This window comes from Ovis canadensis, chromosome 25 (assembly GCF_042477335.2).
Source record: "Ovis canadensis isolate MfBH-ARS-UI-01 breed Bighorn chromosome 25, ARS-UI_OviCan_v2, whole genome shotgun sequence".
Taxonomy (NCBI): domain Eukaryota; kingdom Metazoa; phylum Chordata; class Mammalia; order Artiodactyla; family Bovidae; genus Ovis; species Ovis canadensis.
The window spans coordinates 46,471,976-46,495,740 of NC_091269.1; the positions used below are offsets into that span (position 1 = coordinate 46,471,976).

General features: G+C 36.9%; 1 protein-coding gene and 1 non-coding gene across 2 annotated transcripts in view; one reads left to right on the top strand and one right to left on the bottom strand.

Moving 5' to 3' along the window:
* The window catches only part of MCU (mitochondrial calcium uniporter), a 184,978-nt gene that overhangs the window by 147,787 nt on the left and 13,426 nt on the right, over positions 1–23,765 (top strand). Inside the window, exons 3-6 of the mRNA XM_069572033.1 lie at positions 10,379–10,549; positions 11,642–11,746; positions 21,698–21,858; positions 23,530–23,733. Coding sequence (XP_069428134.1) covers positions 10,379–10,549; positions 11,642–11,746; positions 21,698–21,858; positions 23,530–23,733 — 641 coding nt within the window. The remainder of the gene's footprint in view (positions 1–10,378; positions 10,550–11,641; positions 11,747–21,697; positions 21,859–23,529; positions 23,734–23,765) is intronic.
* On the bottom strand, positions 15,680–15,786 carry LOC138430626 (U6 spliceosomal RNA). The gene has a single exon (XR_011253311.1). It is a non-coding gene; the product is annotated as a U6 spliceosomal RNA (small nuclear RNA).

The window sequence follows — 23,765 nt, forward strand, 5'->3', positions numbered from 1 at the left end:
TATCGTCATTTAATGATTTAGTGCTTTTCTAGATATGAAGAGATGGAAGGATTGGGATGATGAAATCAGTTCCTGAAAATACCTAACTATCTAAAGCCCTGTTCCACCAGATTCTCTGGCTCACAGAGAGCCTCACTCCACCCTGAACTCCCTCAGTGGGTGTTGAAGGTCAACAGCTGCAGCCTCATAGGCTTCAACCGATGGCAAAAGCCCTTGTTGTTGTTCATCACTATCAGTGCTCTGTGTTGTCATTGTTATTGTTCTTCAATCATTGCTAAGTCATGTCTGACTCTTTTGCAACCCCATGGACTGCAGCATGCCAGGCCTCTTGGCAAGTGCCAATTTGTAGTGGACATACTTAACATAAGACCAATAATGTGTGTCAGGTGCTCAGCCATGTCTGACTCTTTGTGACCCCATGGACTGTGGCCCATCAGGCTTCTCTCTCCATGGAATTTTCCAGGCCAGAATACTGGAGAGGGTTGCCATTTCCTTCTCCAGGGGATTTTCCTGATCCAGAGTTCAAATCCGGGTCTCCCACATTGCAGGCAGATTCTTTACCTTCTGAGCCACCAGGGAAGCCCAAAACCAATAATACCATATATTTTTTAAAAAGTTTATAATTCTAACTGTTTTCACAGATTTTATCATTTAAGCCTAGTAATAACTTCACTTAACTGTTTTTTACATAGTTCTACAGAGAGAGAGAGGTTCAGTTGTACAAACACTAATTCACCTTAGGTTCACAGTGAAATATATAGTTGATTTCACTAAGTTAATTTATATTGCCACTTGGAAGGACCCAACAGCTGGATTTATCAAACTACTAAATTTATGATTCTAGACTTCCCAAGTGTTTCAGTGGTTGAGAGTCTGCCTGTCAGTGCAGGGGACACAGCTTCGATCCCTGGTCTGGGAAGATTCCACATGCCACGGGGCAGCTAAACCCCTGTGCTGTAACCCCTATGCTGCCAGCCCTCTAGAGCCCAGGAAGCGCAGCTTCTGAAGCCCTCACACTCTAGAGCCTGTGCCCTAGCAAGAGAAGCCACCACAATGAGAAGCCCATGCACCACAAGAGAAGTAGTCCTCACTGGACACAACTAGAGAAACCCTGTGTACAGCACAGCCAAAAATAAACAATTTTTTAAAAAAGAACTAATAAATGAATTCAGTAAAGTTTCAGGGTATAAAATTAATATCTAGAAATCTGTTGCAGGAATTCCCTAGCAGTCTATAATGGTCAGGACCCTGCACCTCCACTGCATTGGGGGTGGGGGGGTTGGGGTGGGTTTGATCCTTGGTGGGGAACTAAGATTCCAGAAGTCACATGGTGCAGCCAAAAAAAAAGGCCAACACTATTGTGTTTCTATAAACTAACAATGAACTATCAAGAAGAGAAATTAAGAAAATAATCTCATTTATAATTGTATCAAAAACAATAAAGTACCTAAAAGTAAATCTAACCAAGGAGGTAAATACTTAGAAAACTATAAGACTTTGATAAATTCAAGATGACATGAACAAATGGAAAGCTATACCATGCTCATGGATTGGAAGAATTAATCTTGTTAAAATGATCATACTCCCCAAGGTAATCTACAAATTCAGTGCAATCCCTATCAAAATACCAGTGGCATTTTTTTTTTTTTTTACAGAACTAGAACAAATAATTCTAAACTTCATATGGAAACATAAAAGACCCCAAATAACCAAAAGAAAACATTGGCAGTACACTTTTGACCTAGGTCTTACCAATATTTTTTGGATATATATCCTCAGAGAAGGTAAACAAAAGCAAAATAAACAATGGGACCACTTCAAACTAAAAAGCTTTTGCACAACAAAGGAAACTATCAACAAAATGAAAAGGTACCCTATTGAGTAGGAGAAGATATTTGCAAATGATTTATCTGATAAGAGGTTAATATCCAAATTATTTAAAGAACTCATACAATTCAACATCAAATAAACAAACAACCTGATTAAAAATTGGGCAAAAGACCTAAATAGATGTTTCCCCAAAGAACATATACGGATAGCCAACGGACACATGAAAAGATGCTCAACATCACTGATCATTAGAAAAATGCAAATCACACTACATTGAGATATCACTTATACCTGTCAGAATGGCTGTTACCAAAAAGGAAATAACAGTGTTGCGGAGAATGTGAAGAAAAGGTGGGAATGTATATTGGTATAGCAACTATGGAAACCAGTATGGAGATTCCTCAAAAAAATTAAAAATAGAACTACTATAATATGATTAAGCAATCCTACTTCCAGGAATTTTTTTTGAAGAAAATAACACTAATTTGAGAAGATACATGCACCCTTATGTTAATTGTAGCATTATTTACAATAGCCAAGATATCAGAGTAACCTACATGTCCACAGATAGATGAATGGGTAAAGAGGTGGCATATATGTACAATAGCATATTCCATAAAAAAGAATGACATCTTGCCATTTGGGACAACATGGATGGACCTTAGGAATATCATCTAACCTTATTGTTCTTTATTGTTCTTAGCTATAGAAGAAGGGCAGGCTTTCCAACTAGCTCAGTGGTAAAGAATCCGCCTGCCAATGCAGGAGACAGGGGTTTGATCCCTGGGTCACGAAGATCCCCTGGTGAGGGAAATGGCACCATTTCCCATGGTAAAGGAAATGGGGCTGCAAAAAAGTTGGACATGACTTCATGACGAAGCAACAGCAGCTTAGAAGAACGGCCCTTATAGTCTGTATGATTTCTTTAACCCTTCCAACACTAAAATTAGGTTATTGTATTTCATATTCTTAATGCAGAATAGCAGAGAAAAAGAGAAAGAAAAGAAACAGATGATGGCAAAGTCATAAGCCACTGGAATCATCTATCATATAAAGTTCAGTTCTAAGTATCTCTGCAGAGAACACCCTAAATGTGCTTCCTTATTATACCTTTTCCTTTTTCATAATAAATCTTTAAGAGGTATACAGTTTGTTGAAACCAGGCAAGACCCTGTGGGTCTCCCGTGTACAAATCCTTTCTGGGTCCCCATTTCTTGTTTATGGAAAATAGGCTTCATTCAGCCTTCTATGGTCCAAAGGGCTGATTCAGACAGTTGCTAATCAGGGAGCAGAGGGAATGCAGAAACGAGGGAGGAGCAATCAAAAAACAATAGGGCAGCCTCGGGGCAGTATATACATATCATATGAATTAAGTGTATATCCATATAATATTTTTGAGCTCTTCTGCGGGAACTGAGGCCCTCACCCAGGTGAAAGATAGTAACTTCAGACTGAGCACATGATTCCTGGGGCACCCAGTTACCTCACCATCAACCAGTCAGAAGAAAGTCACAAACCCTGCAGCCCTCACCCCAGACTTTGCCTATAAAAACTTCTCCCCCAGATTCCTTAAAAAACTAGGAATAAAACCACCATATGACCCAGTAATCCCACTCCTATGCATATACCCTGAGTAAGTCAAAACTGAAGACACATGTACCCCAATGTTCATGGCAGCACTATTTACAGTAGCTACAACATGGAAGCAACCTAGCTGCCCATTGACAGATGAATGGATAAAGAAGTTGTGGTACATATACACAATGGAATATTACTCAGCCATAACAAGGAAGGCATTTGAGTCAGTTCTAATGAGGTGGATGAACCTAGAGCCTATAATACAGAGTGAAGGTAAGTCAGAAAGAGAAAGATATACTAACACATATATATGGAATCTAGAAAGATGATACCAAAGAATTTAATTGCAGGGCAGCAGTGGAGAAACAAACATAGAGAACAGATTTATGGACATGAGGAAAGGGGAGGAGAGGATGAGATGTATGGAAAGAGTAACATGGAAACTTACATTACCATATGTAAAATAGATAGCCAATGAGAATTTGCTGTATGTCTCAGGGAACTCAAACAGGGGCTCTGTATCAACCTAGAGGGGTGGGAAGGGAGGGAAATGGGAGGGAGGTTCAAGAGGGAGGGGACATATGTATACCTATGGCTGATTCATGTTGAGGTTTGACAGAAAACTACAAAATTCTATAAAGAAATTATCCTTCAATTAAAAAATAAATTAATAGTTTTTAAAAACAAAAACAAAAACTTCTCCCCCTAAACTGTTGGGGAGTTTGGGATTTTTGAGCTACCCATTTTCCTTGATTGGCCCTGCAATGAACTTTTCTCTGCACCAGACTTTGACATTTCAGTTTGTTTGACCTCTCTGTGCTTCAGGCACACAAACTTGTGTTCAGTCACAGTGTTCATAAAATTATATATTTTAGAGGAGATTTTGCTAATTATTTTTAACACTGATTAATTTTCCTCCTATGAATTTTAACAACTGGTTAAATAACAAGCATTTTTACTATAGGACTTTTTCTGTAATTCTCCCAAGCATTTTTAAAAATTTTATTTAATATATTACTTCTTTAACCCAATGTCTATTGTCCTTGCAGTTCTCTTTTTACTCTGGAAAATTCCTTGCCTTTTAATTTTTATTCCTACTTCAGTTGTCATATTCTCTCTCTCAGTATTTATATTGGATGCCCCATAATTTCTAGGTTTCTTTGAGGTACACTGCTCCAGAACATGCTTTAGATTATTTCTTATTTATTGAAGTGGAAATCAGAGCAGAATATTTTTTTTAACCAACCAAAAAGCTACCTGTTTCAATTTGCATTTGAAAAGAATATTTAACTCTAGAGAACAGTAGCTGACAGCTGTCATTAGCTTGTAAATTCCCATTGTGACTTCACTACAACCAACAGCCATTTTGTATATTATTAAACTTGAGGAACTTTGGTAATTGTTTTTCTCTGGTTGCAAAACAAGAAATCTAGTATTTGCATTACAATCAGGTGTGTGGGAAAGAAGGCGACCTGGGGATTTATTTCAAAAGCAGTATTAAAGATTTGTTAGTTCTGAAATGTGCTATCTATGCCAAGTTTTTCAAAGCTTTCATATTTAACTCCTTTTAAAAACTTCATAATCTTAAAGAAAAAAGTTAAACTGAGTGATAAAAACCTTAATTTTGTCTGTTTATTTTGTCGCAGTTATTTTGAAACAACAGTTACCCATGAAACTGATAGTGAAATCTCCCATAGTTTATGTGTTTAAGATGCACAGATTCCTATCTTTTATTTCAATGCAACTCTGACTACTACTTGAAATCTGTGGTTGAATATTTTCACATGTAGAAAGAAGACTGGATGGTGGTGAGGGAGAACACCAGGTAGACAAGTTAATCACCTAATTTTATGACCCCCATCATCATTACTGCTTATAGAACAAATAAGGATATTTATGTTACTGTTGCAGGAAGGGGGACCCCTTCCAGGGCCTGAAACTGGGCTTTTGTCTTAACACTCGGAAATGAATTGTCCGAGGAGACACATGCTGACAAAGCAAGAGATTTTATTGGGAAAGGGCACCCAGGTGGAGAGCAGTAGGGTAAGGTAAGGAGAACAGCTCTGCCACGTGGTTTGCAGTCTCGGGTTTTATGGTGATGGGATTAGTTTCTGGGTTGTCCTTAGCCAGTCATTCTGACTCAGAGTCCTTCCTGGTCGTACACGCCTTGTTCAGCCAAGATGGATGCCAGAGAGAAGGATTCTGGGAGGTGGTCGGACAGGTTGTGTCTCCTTTTGACCTTTCCCGAACTCTTCTGGTTGGTGGAGTCTTATTAGTTCCCTGTTCCTTACCAGAACCTCCTGTCGTAAAACAAATGGTTACTATGGTGCCTGGCTGTGGTGGGCGTTTTCAATCAGTGTGCTTCCCCTAACATTACTGTCTCTGACTTTAAAGAAGCAATGGATGGCTGAGGATTCTTTTAAAAACAAGAAAGAAAATGACAAAAATTTCAAGTCATTTTAGATATTGAAAACTATAGATGGTACATACTATGTATTAACTTTATAGTACTATTTTGGCCTCATTTTCCTTAGAAAATTCAGACTGTCCTTTTGGAAAGAATAAATACGAGATTTATGACTCTGCTTTTTATTTTTTATGTAAAAATTCAAATCATGTATCCACAAAGCATTAACTGCTGTGGGAATTGCTATCCTGCTGTCAACAGCTAGAACACCAGATAGAAACACAAGAAAATACTGTTTTTAACACTGGACAATAAGCGAGACAGGACTTTGATCTGAGGAAAGAGAAGCAAGTGAAATTAACCTTACATTGCTTTAGCTCACAGCCTGAGGCTTTGGTTAAATTCTAAGCCACAAAGCCAGGCTATAACAACTTCCCAGGAGATAGCAATTACCAGAAGCTGTAAAGGAGAAGAAGGTGGCAACCCACTCCAGTATTCTTGCCTAGAGAATCCTATGGACAGAGGAGCCTGGTGGGCTGCCGTCTATGGGGTCGCACAGAGTCGGATACGACTGAAGTGACTTAGCAGCAGCAGCAGCAGAAGCTGTAAAATGAGTAACTCTTAGTGCTCACTCAGGGCCAGAAATCGTTTGACTTCTCTCCGGCTAGAGAGGAGAGGCATCACTGACTACATGAACATTCAGTAGAGACTCCCAGAAGAAGCATAACTTGGAAGGAGTGCCAAATTTGCTCTAGAATAAAGGATTCTCTAGATTTGTCTTAAAAGACTCGAGAGGATCAAGCTAATATGCAGTAACTATACCACAAAATCCAGCATTCAGCAATGTAAAAGTCACAATGTTTAATCTCCAGTCAAAAATTACTAGGCATATGAAGAGGCTGCGGGGTTGTGGGTGGGGGCAGGAATTAGTCGACAGAACCAGATCTAGGAATGATGGAATTAACAGACAGAGATTTTAAAATAGTTACTATGAATATGATTCTTATATTCATGGAAAGAAAAGAAAAAACATAAGCATAATACAAAGAAAAATAGAAAATAGAACAATAAACAAATGGAACTCCTAGAGATGAAAATATGTATGAAATGAAAACCAGTATGGATGGAACTCATAGCAGATTAAATACTACAGAGGAAAAGATCAGTGACATTGAAGTACATAGCAATTAAAACTATCCAAAATGAATCTGAGAAAACTGAAATATATGAAAAGAGCTTCAGGTCCCTGTGTGACAGTACCACAAATATGAGTGTAATTAGAATCCAGAAGGAGAGGTGTGGGAGACATGAAAAATATCTGAGTAATGAGTGTTTATAAATTTGATGGAAATGATGAGCCCACAGACCTAAGAAATTTAACAATTCCCAAACAGCACAAGCATAAAGAAAACCATAGAAAAGAACTTTATAATCAGATTGCTGAAAACCAATGATGAAGAGAAGATATTGAAAGCAGCCAGAGGGAAAAAGACATACTACATACGAAGGGACAAAGATAAGAATGTACACAAATGTGTAACATACTGTACAGACTAGAAGTTCTTCAGAGTACTGGAAGGAAAAAAAAACCTAGATTTTTAAATAGCAGGATTGTCTTTCAAAAATGAAGATGAAATAAAGACTTTTTCAGACTTAACCAAAACTGAGAGAATTTATTGCCAACATTTCTGCCCAACAAGAAATGTTTAAGGAATCTCATGAGACAAAAGGAAAGTGATACCAAATGGAAATGTGGATTATACCAAAAAAAAAAGAGGAACACAGAGGGTAAATATGTACATAAATATAAAATACATTTTTCTCATTTTGAAATTTTTAAAATATAATTCGTTGTCAAAGTAAAAATAGTTTGTGGTTTATAACATATAGAAATAAAATGTAGAACAGTAGCACAATACAGGGGAAATGGAAGCATATTGTTATAAGGTTCTTACACTATGTCTAAAGTGGTATATAATACTTGAAGTGATAATTAAAGATGTATATTGCAAACCCTTGAGGTGGGTTCTGCAAACCCAATAGGCCAAGCCCAGTGCACTCCTTAATTTTGTAAATAAAGTTTGTTGAAACACAGCCATGCATATTTGTTTACATAGTACCTAGGGCTACTTTTGAACAACAATGCCGAGTCTTAAGTTGCAACAGAGATTTTCTGACTGCCAAAAACCTAAAGTATTTAATAATCTACCCTTTATAGAAAAACATTGCCATTACTTTCTGTAGAGTAACCCCAAAACCATGAAGAGGTACAGTTAAGAAGCCAGTTTGTTGTTGGTATTGTTGTTTAGTTGCTAAGTTATGTCCAACTCTTTTGTAACCCCATGGACTGTAACCCACCAGGCTCCTCTGTCCAAGGGATTTCCCAAGCAAGAATACTGGAGTAGGTTGCCGTTTCCTTTTCCATGGTATCTTCCTGACCCAGGGATCTAACCTGAATCTCCTCCATTGGCAGGCAGATTATTTACCACAGAGACACCAGGGAAGCCCATAGTAGAGGTTAAATGTAATCATAAGAATACTCAGTTAATCTAAAAGAGGGCAAGAATAGATGGAAAGCAGAAGATAGAATTGAGTCAAGAAGAGTAGCGAGATGGCAGACTTATGCGTAACCATATTTATAATTTATTAAATGCAAATTATATACATACTTTAAAAGACAGAGACTGTCGGATTGGATAAAATAGCAAGACTCAACCATATGTTGTCTGCAGGAAACCCACTTAAAATATAAAGACATGGTAGGTTAAAAGTAAAAGGATGAGAAAGGGTATACCACAAAAATATATGTCTACTCAGAGACTTGTCAGTAAATAATCATAAAAAGCTTATTCATAGTAGTCAAAACCTGGAAACAATCCATATGTCAGTCATGGTAAATGGATGAACAAAATTACAGTGTATCCATGTATAGTTAAATGCTACTCAGCAATAAAAACAAATCAATTACTAATGCATATAACAACATGGATGAATCTCAGAATCATCCAGGTACAAAAAAGTACATGCTATATTATTGCAGCAGTATAAAAGTCTAAAAAAACTAAACATAATCTATGGTGACAAAAATCTAATCAGTAGTTGCCCAGGGGTTAACTGGAATGGGGATCAAGAGATTTTGGGGGTCTGATGGAAATGTTCTTTATCCTGTTACATCAGAATTCATCAAATATTCATTTCAGATAAGAATGTGTTTTGTTATTGATAAACTGTGTTTCAATAAGCGTTATTTAAGTCGTGAACAATGTAGTGTGAGGCGTCTGTACTCATTATAGGCGCCATCATTTACTAGACCAGGTGAGGAAAAAAGATGTAAATGACTACAATTATGAAAGTTTAATGCATTTAGAATCTCCAGAACATTGTTCTAAGTATATTTCTTCTCAGCTCTTCAGTTTTAAGGAGTATGAATCCTTACAAACTTTTTATAGAATGTATCTTTTAATTTTTTTAAAAAAGCTAATAAACATCACTCATCTAAAAGCAGTATATTGTTATATATGGTTTATTTCTTCCTCAAAACAACTGTATCAGTTAGATATTAAATCCATTTGATATGTGAAAAGGTGAGGCTCACAGAAGTTATATAATATGTCCAAAGTTAAAGTCAGGATCCCATGCCAGGTTTGACTCCATACCCTGTTTTCCTTTTACAGGCTAATGCTAAATTACCATCTTTAAATGCTTGGTTGCTTGTGTAAAAAATTCTTGTTCAAAATTTATTTGAAAATTCATTTGAAAATGATTTGAAAGAGTTATTATGACACTTGTTTTAGAGACTAAGTTTCGGTTCTATAAATTAAAAATTAAGGAATAAGATAAGAAAATAAGGAATTCTGTGCCAAACTGTTGTGGAGAATCCTGTCAGTTGTGTAGCTTATGAGAATGTTTCCCTTAATAACTTTTTGTTAGTAAGTCCCAAAATGTTGAGCTTTGACTTCTTGCTAACCTCAGGAAAATGTTCAAGAGAACTTAAAAGAAATTGTTTTTTATTGTATCATAGTATGTCCATATTGTGTAAGAGAATGATTACTTATCAAGCACCTTGGATATAATATTATATGTACTATAAATATGAATTGCTGTCCTTGAGTAAGTCTTACTTATTGGTATAGTTCCACATGTTATTCCCCATGAATCCTTGAAAGCTCTGGCTCCCAAGAGCCATCTCCTACAGGGTATAGAATTTGGCCCAGCAATCTCTGGCTATTTAATAAAATTTTAGTAAATGGAATCAGGGTTGGTATTCACCAATACCAAGAACTTTACCTCAAATTTCTGGGAAAGCCTCTTCTTGACCCACTTGAAAGATAATCCTCTGCATATTTTATTTTTTCTGAAAAGTGATTTGTGTGATAGATATAATCTTCCATAAGCCAGTTCCCGGAATAATGTTCAATTAAAGCTAAAGGGCATATTCTTGAACCTTTGGAAACATTTTAAACCATACTACTAATAATAAACCCCCATTTAAGAAGATTAATAATATCACTTAACTTATAATGGAATCTGATTATCATATGATTATGGGTCTTTCTCATCCAGATGTGACAGTGGTGTATCAGAATGGGTTGCCTGTGATATCTGTGAGGCTACCATCCCGGCGTGAACGCTGTCAGTTCACACTCAAACCCATCTCAGACTCTGTTGGTGTGTTTTTACGACAACTACAAGAAGAGGATCGGGGAATTGACAGAGTTGCAATCTATTCACCAGGTATAGTCACCTTCATTATTCATTTCCACCCACCCCTTGTCCCCCCCTAAACTGCTTCTACACACACACACACACACACACACACACGGGCGCTGCAAATTAATCCCATGCTTTTTACTTTGGGACATAATTTTTTGCTTAGCAAATGTCAGGAGAGACAGTGATTTCTCTCCCAGTTTTTAGAATGTGATTGTTCAGTTTTAGCAAGGGTATATATTAATACACAGGGATCTCATTCAAAAGCACCTCACATATAATGCCATGGGCAAAGATGAGCCATCAATCACATTTTATACTTTTGAGACCTTTTGTCATTACCTTAGGCATAGAATAAACTTATCTAGTAGTTGAGCCATCATCTCTGAAGATATGAAATATTAGGGTTTCTTTTTAGATCTTTTTATGTCTTTCACATAAACGTTTATAAAATAAAGGCATGTGATTTGAAAGTAATAGAAAATAAGGCACTAAAATTCCCAGTTGACATGACATCCATTTCATTTATTTATTTTTTAAGTGCCTTACATTTTTACCACTTTCACTTTGAAAAATTTTAAATGTACAGAAAACATAAAAGCCTAGTACAGTAAGTCCCTGTAGTTTAAATATGCTTAATTCTCAACTCATAATTAATAGATGAACTTGGTGTACTTTACTCACCCTAGCATCTGCCCCTACTGAATTATTGGCAACTAATCAGTAACTATACTGCAAAGTTCCATATACTAGAAGATGTTGGGTTTTTAACAACGAATTTCCATCGTAGGCAAATAGACATCCATGCAGCTCTCCTAGTGACCCTAGGTTTCCAGACGACACCTGTGCATCTGTGTAATTATTTCATTTGTTCATAAAGTTCTGCCAGAAAAAGTACGTTGTCAAATCTTCATAGAGTTGAGGCCATGAAAACAAGAAGCCTCAGGTAATATAAGCTTTATTTCGCATAGAGTTTGGGGATAAGGCAAAAAGCTAACTGAAATTTAAAAGACATAATTTTAAAATCTATTTTGAGGATTGCTTTCTTTCCTGACCACTCTTGAATAATTATGGACATATGACAAATTAAATTTTTCACATTTAAATTTTTCACAGATGGCGTTCGAGTTGCTGCCTCAACAGGAATAGACCTCCTCCTCCTTGACGACTTTAAGCTGGTCATTAATGACTTAACATATCATGTACGACCACCAAAGAGAGGTAAAAAGTAACCTTGATAAGGCCAGAGAAGGGCTTTTGGAAAGAACTTTGTTTTTCCCTGGATAAACTTGAGAAACAGACAGTATTCAAAGAATACTCAAAGTTTTACATATAGGTAGCACTTGGCTAGGATACAAACTAAAACCTAGAAACCAGAAGTGTTCTACATAATTTAAACTCCTTCCCTCCATTCAAGCTAAAAGTAACATTATTTTAATGTTATTTGGGGAACCTTTTGTAAACAAATTATGGAACTCCCTGTCCTCTTTTTTTTTTTAATTAATTAATTTTTTTTTTTTTAATTTTAAAATCTTTAATTCTTACATGCGTTCCCAAACACGAACCCCGCTCCCGCCTCCCTCCCCATAACATCTCTCTGGGTCATCCCCATGCACCAGCCCCAAGCATGCTGTATCCTGCATCAGACATAGACTGGCGATTCCATTCTTACATGATAGTATACATGTTAGAATGCCATTCTCCCAAATCATCCCACCCTCTCCCTCTCCCTCTGAGTCCAAAAGTCCGTTATACACATCTGTGTCTTTTTTGCTGTCTTGCATACAGTCCCTGTCCTCTTAAATGTATGTAACAGGAATTAACCCCCCTTTTTTTTGATGGCTAGGGGTTAGCAGTCTGAAAGTCAATTATTGTACAATAGTAGTTCTTGGGAACTTCTGACATGTATACACTTTTGTGTGAAAAAAGTTAGGATATTTGCCTTAGGTGCAGATTCAGAACACGCCAAGAAACTCAGTAATCAAATGTTTTCAAGAACTACTGTTAAAAACCAAAGTTAATGCAAAAAATTATTGATAAAATATCAAAAATTTAAATAAAGACAATCAGCATTACTGATTTTTCTTTTCACCCTGCTCTCCAATGTGACTCTGCACAGTACTGATGGAAATAACCCTCTGGAATAGCACTCTGAAGTGTGTCTTTTGGGTCGTTTTTCTCTCTTTGCCTTGATAGTCAGTCGCTTGCTGCTGCTGCTAATTCCCCTCCTACTACCACCACTGCATCCATCAGCTTCCTAAGACACTTGTGTTTTTCCATTCTGCTTTTTGTTTTGTTTTTTTGCTGCACAGAATTCTAGTTCCCTGATGAGGAATCAAACCTGTGCCCGCTACAGTGGAATCACAGATTCCTAACTACTAGTCCGCTAGGGAAGTCCCTTCCATTCTTCTTTTGTGAACTGTCCCTAATGTAGAAAAAGTAAAACCCTAAGTATTGAATGCCTTCCTCAAAATCTGGTTTGCCTCTACCTTTACATTTGTTCTCTTTTCCTTTTAAATGATGCCACTTTTCCTCCACTGTGTTCCTTTCTGCTTCCCTGAACTGTGTATGTCCTCATTCTTTGCCATGGTAGTGTTTGCTCACCCTTCCTCTGAGATGCCTTTTTCCTTTTTTCCCATTTCCTCATGTCAAAATCATCAATGTCAGTTCCATGAAGGCTTTCATGATCCTATTCTTTCTCTGACTCCCAGCCAACCAGAAGTGTGATCACTGTCTTCTCTGAATCCTTCTTAATCCTTTTTCAAGTGCTCAGAGGGAAGGTCCTGTGATTTTTATATCCCTGTTGACTTAGGTAATCATTCTATATTGAGTGAATTAAGTGAGTTAAAGTATCCTTTAAATAGTAAGACATTACTAAGTCAGATTTTATTAAGTTGGAATCACTAACCATGTAAACCAAGAATTGTTAGCTATATATATTAGCTATGCTAATATGTTTTTCTTCTTTATTCTTGAACTAGAAAAGTTCTCTAAAATAGAAGTACAGGCCTTATTTTACTTAGTTTTGTTGTTGTTGTTTTTTAAATTTACTCTATTTTTTCCATAGGTCTATTGATACATAATTGACACATAATATTATGTACATTTAAGATATACAGTATGGGGAGGGGGGTTCATGTTTGGGAACGCATGTAAGAATTACAGATTTTAAAATTTTAAAAATAAAAAACTAAAAAAAAAATCCAACAACAACAACAAAAAAAGATATACAGTATGATAATTTGATACACTTAGATGTTGAGAAATGATTATCACAGTAAGATTAGTTAATACCTCCATCATTTCACAGTTACCATTTCTTTTTGATGAGAATACTTGAGCTCTACTTTCTTAGCCACTTTCAAGTGTACATTACAGTTTTAACTATAGTCATTATGCTGGACATTAGATCCCCAGAACTTACTCATCTTATAAATATAAAATTAATACCCTTTTACCAACATGGAACTACCACATGATTCAGCAATCCCACTTTGGGGTATATATCCAAAGGAAATAGAATCTCACTAAAATATTAAAAGTTGACTAATGTAGTCTTACGTAAGGTATAGCAATCAGGAAAGTAATGATCCCAGCTTCCATCTATTATGTTTTCAAAAACTAGAGGTATTTTAATCAATGAATATTTCCAACCATCTTGTCTTAATACTGTGTTTTTTAAATAGAAATGAATATGTTTTAGTTTCTTTAATAAGACTATTCTCAAGTTGAATAAGGAAAATAAAGGTAGAAACCAAAAAGGGGAGAAATTATGTTTGATTCTTTGGTAATCAACCTGGTAGCCATATATAACTCTTTGACTTATCTATACCTCAGAACTGTAGAATATCTGTCCACCTTCGCTAGAAGACAGACGTGAAATTCACATGGGTCAGAAGTCTCTAATTCATGGGATAATTGTAAATTGAAATGTGAAATTTGGTAAGCTCATTAGCAGCATTATTATAGAACTTAAAAAGATAATTTTAATATTTAATATTTAAATCTAGACATCAAAGCTCTTTCAGCTCTGCTTTATTAGCCATTTTTCACAGAAGCTTAAATAATACTCCTTTAAGTTTATAAGTACTTTTCCCCTTAACTTTTAAAACATAGTAAAACTTAGTATTTTTTTCTTTTGAAAAAATGTAAGTTGTAGGGCTTCGCATGTGGCTCAGTGGTAAAGAATCTGCCTGCCGATGCAGGAGACACAGGTTTGATCGCTAGGTCAAAAAGATCCCCTGGAGGAGGGCATGGCAACCCACCCCAGTATTTGTGCCTGGCGAATCCCATGAACAGAGGAACCTGGTGTATTACAGTCCACAGGGTCACGAAGAGTCAGACATGACTCAGTGACTCAGCCCGCACACACAAGGTAGTGTTCCCATTATATTATCTTCCTCTCTCTGTCTGAGGAAGATAATGCGGGCATCCAAGTTACCATTCTTTTCCAGTTGCATTCAGTAAGAAAACAGTTGAATTTCTGTATTGAGAGGGAGGCTGCTCATCCAGAAGAGTAAGCTTATTGGTCTCAACATTGTAACTGTTTTTAGTGAAAGCACAGTTGGTAAAGAATCCGCCTGCAATGCAGGAGATCCCGGTTCAATTCCTAGGTCCGGAAGATCTGCTGGAGAAGGGATAGGCTACCCGCTCTGGTATTTTGGGGCTTCCCTTGTGGCTCAGCTGGTAAAGCCGCTTGCAATGTGGGAGACCTGGGTTTGATCCCTGGTAGGGTAGGGCTACCCACTCCAGTATTCTAGCCTGGAGAATTCCATGGACTGTATAGTCCATGGGGTCGAAAAGAGTCAAACATGACTGAGCAACTTTCACTCACAAATGGAGGAAATAAATTGAAAGCACTAGGTTTGAGGTGTTAGATAATGAGAACACTAGGATTTTGTATATACATTGAGCAGATGGAACAAATATAATTTATCTAATAAAAGTTAAAATAGTTAATGAAGGAAAACTTTCCCAGAATAGTTTTTTAGATTTCTTTTAAATTAATTTTTAATTGAAGGATAATTGCTTTACAGAATTTTGTTGTTTTCTGTCAAACATCAGCCTGAATCAGCCATAGGTATACATATGTCCCCTCCCTCTTAAACCTCCCTCCCATCTCCCTCCCCATCCCACCCCTCTAGGTTGATACAGAAAAATATGAAACGCTTCATGAATTTGTGTGCCATCCTTGCACAGGGGCGATGCTAATCTTCTCTGTATCGTTCCAGTTTTACTATATGTGCTGCCAAAGTGAGCACCAGAATAGTTTTTAAAGTCTTGGCACAGTTTTTTCTACTCATTCCTTACCCTCCTTTAATTTTCACTTTTCCTCCTATTTTTCTTTCCCCTGTGTTTGGGTAGCACTTTAGAACTAAATGCTCTATGAACTTTGCACACCAGTAAAGTTTACCTTCACACACTTCACCAGGCACTGAGGATAGAGAACTTATTCATGCAGGATCTAATATAGTTATTAGATCCTAATATAGTTGTTAGATCACAAATACTACATAGTACATAGATACCTAAGTACTAACAACTCTTGTACCTAACACCAAAATTGGAGGGAAGAGACAGGAAAAAGCTGAAATGGAACAGAGGGACAGGTCCTAGTAGCAAGGCTAGTTGCAAGTTCCATTGTGTTCTCTTGGTTACCATAGCTATATATGGCTGGATTCCCCTCTGACCTCTGCAGGATGAGAGAAGTAGTTATTTTAGCAATTAGATGGTTTTAAATTTGATCTTGGGGTTTCCCTAGTAGCTCAGACAATAAAGCATCCACCTGCAGTGCAGGAGACCTGGATTCAATCCCTGGGTTGAGAAGATCCCCTGGAAAAGGAAATGGCAACCCACTCTAGTATTCTTGCCTGGAGAATTCTATGGAGTTAGGAGCCTGGTGGGCTACAGTCCATGGGGGTTGCAAAGAGTCTGAAAGTTTTTGTAATAAGAAGAATCATTTTGATTGGCACCACTGAGCCATTTGTCCCATTTATCCATCCAGAGGATACTGGAGACCTTGCTTCTGTCCTAATAATGTGAATAATTGAGAGAAACAGTTGAACAGGCAAACCAAATACCAGTGACTCAAATAGCCAGAGTCTTTTCCAAACCATTATACTAGTGGAAAAGACTGTTTAACCCCTATTATTTTTGCACATCTCTCTATCTTTGTGTACATTAATTATCCTGGCATTGATGGCATGTGCAGAAATATTAATAAACATCTTAATTACATTTTTAGTGAAGCATACTCAAATCATCCAGAAGTGTTTCTGTTAAGCCATTAGCAGATTTATCTTCTCTCTTCCTATAATTTCATCTCCAAATATATGGGCAGATTTTTCAGGGTTGAGGGGTTTGAGGATGTTGTTTTCCTCTACCGTGACAATACCATGCAAGCATATGCTCCCTGTCAGGGAAATCTTAACAAAATAAAGCTAAGTCCCTGAGTTTGCCAGGGCTTTCCTGATACCTGGTCAGAAAGATACCAGCTCTTTGTTCAGCCAGGTCTAGAACTAGAAATCTGTAAGATTGATCTATGAATTATCATTTTATAATATTTTCATTGCCATTTGAAGGTATATTGGAGCACATAAAATCTTATCTGTTTTGAATAGGTGATACATTCACAACGTTCAAATCCCAAAGTCTAAGAATATGTAGGAAAAAATTTCTCATTCCTGTTTTACCAGCCACCCCTTTCTCCTCTTACCAGCAAGCATTGTTCTTAGTTTTTTATGTTTCCTGTCAGAAATAGTCAGTTCATTCATAAGCAAGTGTGAATGCATAATCTTTTCCCCTTTTTATGCAACTAATAGCATATCATACATATTGCATATGTCAGTCAGGATTCAGTTGGGGAAACAGAGCTCTGAATAATGTGGAATAAAAGATTTATTATAGGCATGAGACTTTGTACAGTTGTAGATGAAAGTAAAGAAGTAAAAGTCTGTAAAGGGGAGCTTGGAAGATCAGAGAAAAGGTACTAATTTTGAAGTGGTGGCAAATGTGGACAAATGAAAGCTTGCCAGGGAACCTTCTTAGCAAAGAAGGGCTGGTGGAGAAATCCCTGAGACCATGTTATCAAATAGAACTTCTGTGATGATGAAAATGTTCCATTTCTGCACTGTTCAATATGGTAGCCATCAGTCCTGTGTGCCTCAGTTCAGTTCAGTTCAGTCGCTCAGTCGTGTCCGATTCTTTGCGACCCCATGAATTGCAGCACGCCAGGCCTCCCTGTCCATCATCAACTCCCGGAGTTCACTCAAACTCACGTCCATCGAGTCGGTGATGCCATCCAACCATCTCATCCTCTGTCGTCCCCTTCTCCTCCTGCCCTCAATCTTTCCCAGCCTCAGGGTCTTTTCCAATGAGTCAGCTCTTTGCATCAGGTGGCCAAAGTATTGGAGTTTCAGCTTCAGCATCAGTCCTTCCAGTGAAAAGCCAGGACTGATCTCCTTTAGAATGGACTGGTTGGATCTCCTTGCAGTCCAAGCAACTCTCAAGAGTCTTCTCCAACACCACAATTCAAAAGCATCAATTCTTCAGCACTCAGCTTTCTTTACAGTCCAACTCTCACATGCACACATGACCACTGGAAAAACCATAGCCTTGACTAGATGGACCTTTGTTGGCAAAGTAATGTCTTTGCTTTTTAATATGCTGTCTAGATTGGTCATAACTTTCCTTCCAAGGAGCAAACATCTTTTAATTTCATGGTTGCAGTCACCATCTGCAGTGATTTTGGAGCCCAGAAAAATAGTCAGCCACTGTTTCCACTGTTTCCCCATCTATTTCCCATGAAGTGATGGGACTGGATGCCATGATCTTCGTTTTCTGAATGTTGAGCTTTAAGCCAACTTTTTCACGCTCTTCTTTCATTTTCATCATGAGGCTCTTTAGTAGTTCTTCGCTTTCTGCCATAAGGGTGGTGTCATCTGCATATATGAGGTTATTGGTACCTAATACAAAAATGTTTGTTAATCTTATCTCTCTAGAACTCAAATTGCTGCTGCTGTTGTTGTTTAGTCTCTAAGTGTGTCCAACTCTTTTGCAACCCCATGGACTGTAGCCTACCAGGTTCCTCTCTCCATGGGATTTCTTCAGAGATCTTCCTGAACCAGGGATTGAACCCACGTCTCCTGCATTGGCAGACGGGTTCTTTACCACTGATCTGCCAGGGAAGCCCATTGAAGAACTCAAATTCCTCACTTCTAAATATCTATTATATTTATGAGAATAAATATGGGGTTTAACATGTGTGAGAGAATTTTGTTGACCATAGATAATTTATACCTACCTAAACAGTTATCTTTTTGAAGGAGGACTGAGCTTGTAGGAAAATACTAATATTGATATAGTAAAAGCCTTATAACTCAGTTCCAGGCCTGGGGATCAGGAGGTGTGGACTTTGCCACTTTACTGTGACATTCCAGAGTGCAGTTTTCTCTTTTTGGAACTTTGAAAAGTGTGGAATCATGTGTGAATGTGAGCTGCAAGTTTAGTGCAAAACAGACCCTGTTGACACAGACGACTTCTCGAGCTCAAGGTGTTCTTGGTATAATCTTTTCCCATTAATGCAGCACACATTGATTGGAGTATGCAAGATACTGTGCTAGGTGCTATAGCCCATATTCCTGTATCAGCTCTTCTTTAATCCAATTTGCTACTCTTTTTTGAATTTTTTATTGATTGAATTTCTGTGATAACTCTAGTGAAGGACAACCTTGAAGAATATTTGAAATACATGCATGACTAATTCTTTTTTTTTTTAACTTTTAGACAATTTTTATTATCACAAAAGAAACTGCATGCCCAATAGCAGTCAACTCCCATTTTCACCTCTCAACAGCTGCTTATTGTTGTTGGTCTTATTGTTTAGTCTCAGTCGTGTCTGACTCTTTGCAACCCCATGAACTGCAGCACGCCAGGCTTCTCTCCCTCTTTCACTGTCTCCCTGAGTTTGCTCAAACTCATGTCCATTGAGACAGTGATGCCATCCAACCATCTCATCCTCTGTCGCCCCCTTTTCCTCTTGCCCTCAATTTTTTCCAGCATCAAGATCATTTCCAATGAGTTGCTCTTCAAATCAGGTGGCAAAGTCTTGGAGCTTCAGCATCGGTCCTTCCAGCAAATTGATTGGTTTGATTTCCTTGTTGTCCAAGGGACTTTCAGGAGTCTTCACCCACACCACAGTTTGAAAGCATCAATTCTTACGGGCATTTCATATAAATGGAATCATACAATATGTAGCCATTTGTGTCTGGTTTCTTTCATTGCATATGATTTTTTAAGTTTCATCCATGTCATGGTATGACATGTTAAAATTAATTATAATAACTTTTAAACTAGTCTCATATATCCAAACTATGATTATTTCATTTTATGTATCATCAATATAAAACTTTATTAGTGAGATATTTTATATTCTTTAACTTATATGAAGACTTTTTTTGTGGTGTAAATTTTCTTTAGAGTACATCTCAGTTAAGTATAGTCATCTTTTAAGTGTTCAACAGACACATGTAGTTAGAGGCTACCATATTGGATGGCACAAATTAGATAGGACTCCTGGTTTTAGTTCAGAGCTCTTTTCACTGCATTGTACTTAAAATGTACACATTTTTCTGAAGATATGGAAGCAATATTTAGAGAAATTATACTGGAATCTAAAATGAGTTTCACCTAAACTGCTCCATTTATACCTAATTTTCTTTTTTTAATTAATTATTTTTTAAAATTTATTTATTTTAATTGGAGGCTAATTACTTTACAATATTGTAGTGGTTTTTGCCATACATTGACGTGAATCAGCCTTGGGCTTTCATGTGTTCCCCATCCTGAACCCCCCTTCCACCTCCCTCCCCATCCCATCCCTCTTTCACATACGATAAGATACATGTTTCAATGCTATTCTTTCAGATCATCCCACCCTCGCCTTCTCCCACAGAGTCCAAAAGACTGTTCTACACATCTGTGTCTCTTTCGCTGTCTCGCATATAGGGTTATCATTACCATCTTTCTAAATTCCATATATAACGCATGACTAATTCTGACCATGGCTTATTTTGATTTAGAAGAAGGCCGACCTTCTGCTCCAGTTAACAGAATGTCACATTTAAGGCTAATAAGATTCTAAAACAAAAGCTTCACTTGGGTGCTTTTTAATTTTTTTTTTTTTAACTTGGGTGCTTTTTAAAAAATTCTTTGACAGCTAAGATTAGCTGGCTTTTTATTAAATTTTCAAAACAATTTTTAGGGTTCTGGAAACACATGCTATTCACAGAAGAGGATAGTGAATCAAAGAATTATTTAATCATTTACCTTTTCAGTCATTCTCATGACTTCATGCTCTTTCAAGCTTGATATTGAGACTCATACAGCTATTCCATGTCTTTGCCCAACAGGAATAAATAAAAATTGATATGTTGGGGGAAGGTATATAGAGGCTAAGATTATTAGGATGATGATATTTTTATTTATACCTTTGTATTTGCAAATTTGAAATACTGTATGTTTTTCCCTCAAGTGTTAATTACTAAAGGGAAAATATGACCAATTAAAATGGCAAGACCACAGATAAATTATAGATCAAAATTTTAATAAGCATGATAATAATCAGATTAATTCTAAACTTCTCTACTAGTTTTTCACATATTATTTTAAACTTTTTGTCTTCATCTAATGAAGATTATTATTACTTGTAGCATTTACACTTCCAACAGTATAATGGTGGATGTTGGCTTCAAAATTTTCAAGTTGCCCAAACTGGGAACTTACTTTCTAGGATTTATAGACTCTTCCTTTTTAAAAAGGAGCTATTCCTTTCCTTCAGTTTAGCACTGCAGGTAGATTCCCTATAGTGGATGAATCTGCCTTGTTCTTATCACTAACAGCCCTTGGAATAGCAACTCTTTATTTAAGGCAGCAGTCCCCAGCCTTTTTGGAACCAGGAACCAATTTCATGGAAGACATTTTTTCCACAACCAGGGCAGTGGGAGGTTGGGGAGGACAGTTCAGGATGATTCAAGCCCGTTTAATTTATTGTGCACTTTATTTCTAATCTAATGCTGCCGCTGATCTGACAGGAGGTACTGGTCTATGACCCCAGAGATTGGGGGCCCTTGAATTAAGGCTTACATTTTTAAAAACATAATCTTTTTCTTTCAGACGTCTTAAGCCATGAAAATGCAGCAACACTGAATGATGTAAAGACACTGGTCCAGCAGCTCTACACAACACTGTGCATCGAGCAGCACCAGCTAAACAAGGAGAGGGAGCTCATTGAAAGATTAGAAGATCTCAAAGAACAGCTGGCGCCCCTGGAAAAGGTGCAAATTCAAATTTCACACTTTTCTCTTCACTAGTATTTTTTCCAGAGCATATATGTTTGCTTTTTCCCCCTTCCAAGTTGTATGTGATTGAATTATGTTAATCTGATGAGTTGGGGAATTGAATCATAAAAATCTTCCAGTTAAAGCTATGAAAGAACTTTAAAAGAAATAGTGTGGGCCTTGATAATGTACCTAGAGCTTTGAGGCCTGAATAAATTCTCATTAACCAAACATACTACCTTTATGACAAAGATTGAAATAATTGCTGATCAAGAAGTATTCTAAGTGAGGTGAATAATCATTTTAGCCAACTTAAGAATTAATATTATATGGAATATCATGCAACTGTTAAAAAACAATTCTGTGGATATAATATGCTATAGAAAACTCATATTTTATGAAAAGTAAATTATAAAATAATGTACACATTAGTGCATTTTGTTATTGTTTAGTCACTAAGTCGTCCAACTCTTTCGTGATCCCAAGGACTATAGCCCACCAGGCTGTCTGTCCATGGGATTTCCCAGACAAGAATGCTGGAGTGGGTTGCCATTTCCTTCTCCAGGGAATCTTCCCAACCCAGGGATCAACCCCGCATCTCCTGTACTGGCAGATAGATTCTTTACCACTGAGCCACCAGGGAAGCCCATGGTAGTGCCTACTGTGATTCCGTTTTTAATTGAAATATATGTTACACATATAGCCACACAGACACACGCACACACACAAAGAAGAAAATAGAAGGGACGTATTCCCAAATGCTAATAGAATAATAGGATTATGAATAACTTTTCTTCTTTATACTTTGCTGAATGTTTTACACTGAAGATATGTCATCCTTATTTTTTAATAATAATACAAGTATTTCCACTTTAAGAAACTAGACTATATTAGAGATTAAGGAGGAGAATAAATACTCTTAATATTGTGCTTTTTTCTTATTTCCTTAAAAGTAATGAACATATATCTCAAGGTTGTTCTCATTAAATTTAAGACCTTTAGAAATGTTTGAGGAACTATTGTAAAGGAAGATGAAATTTAAACTTTGTATTTTCAAAATGTAAAGCATTTTTTAATGTATTAGCTATAACAAAATAATTATCATCCTTTTACTGAATATTTAGTTTGTGCTGGGAATTGTCCTACGTATTTTACCTGTATTCTCTTATTTAAATAAGAGAATTGTTTACACAGAACAACTCATTAATGAAGTTATGGTAATTCTCAGATCAGGGTCTGAATTTAGCTGTTCTGAATCCAGAGTCCATTTTCTGACTCACTGTGCTGTTTTGCCCCAGTAGACCTCTTGAGTAAAAAATTAATGATGGATTAAATCTTGAATGCTACAGTTAGAGAACATTAGCCTATTTTTGTTTCCCTCTTTCAAAGAAAATAATCTTGTGGTTGGATAAAGACCTATTGAAACTAACTTATTTCACCATATTTTCAGCCACTAGTGTACTAAAAATGTTATTCCTATAAAATATTATTCAGTAAAAACTGCAGATATTATTTAAGAAGACAAACTATATTTCCTAGAATTCAGACTAACTTGTATCTTGATTGCAAGCCTTGTTCTTAAGTGAACATAGAACAGTTTAAATAAGAGTTTAAAACTGGTTCTATGTCAAAATGCTTTCGAGTTGACTGATCATGTACAACCTATAGGTACGAATTGAAATCAGCAGAAAAGCTGAGAAGAGGACCACTTTGGTGCTATGGGGTGGACTTGCCTACATGGCCACACAGTTTGGCATTTTGGCGCGGCTCACCTGGTGGGAATATTCTTGGGACATCATGGAGCCAGTCACCTACTTCATCACTTACGGAAGCGCCATGGCGATGTACGCATATTTTGTAATGACACGCCAGGTAAGAATTCCTCTTCAAGTAACTTTTCGTGA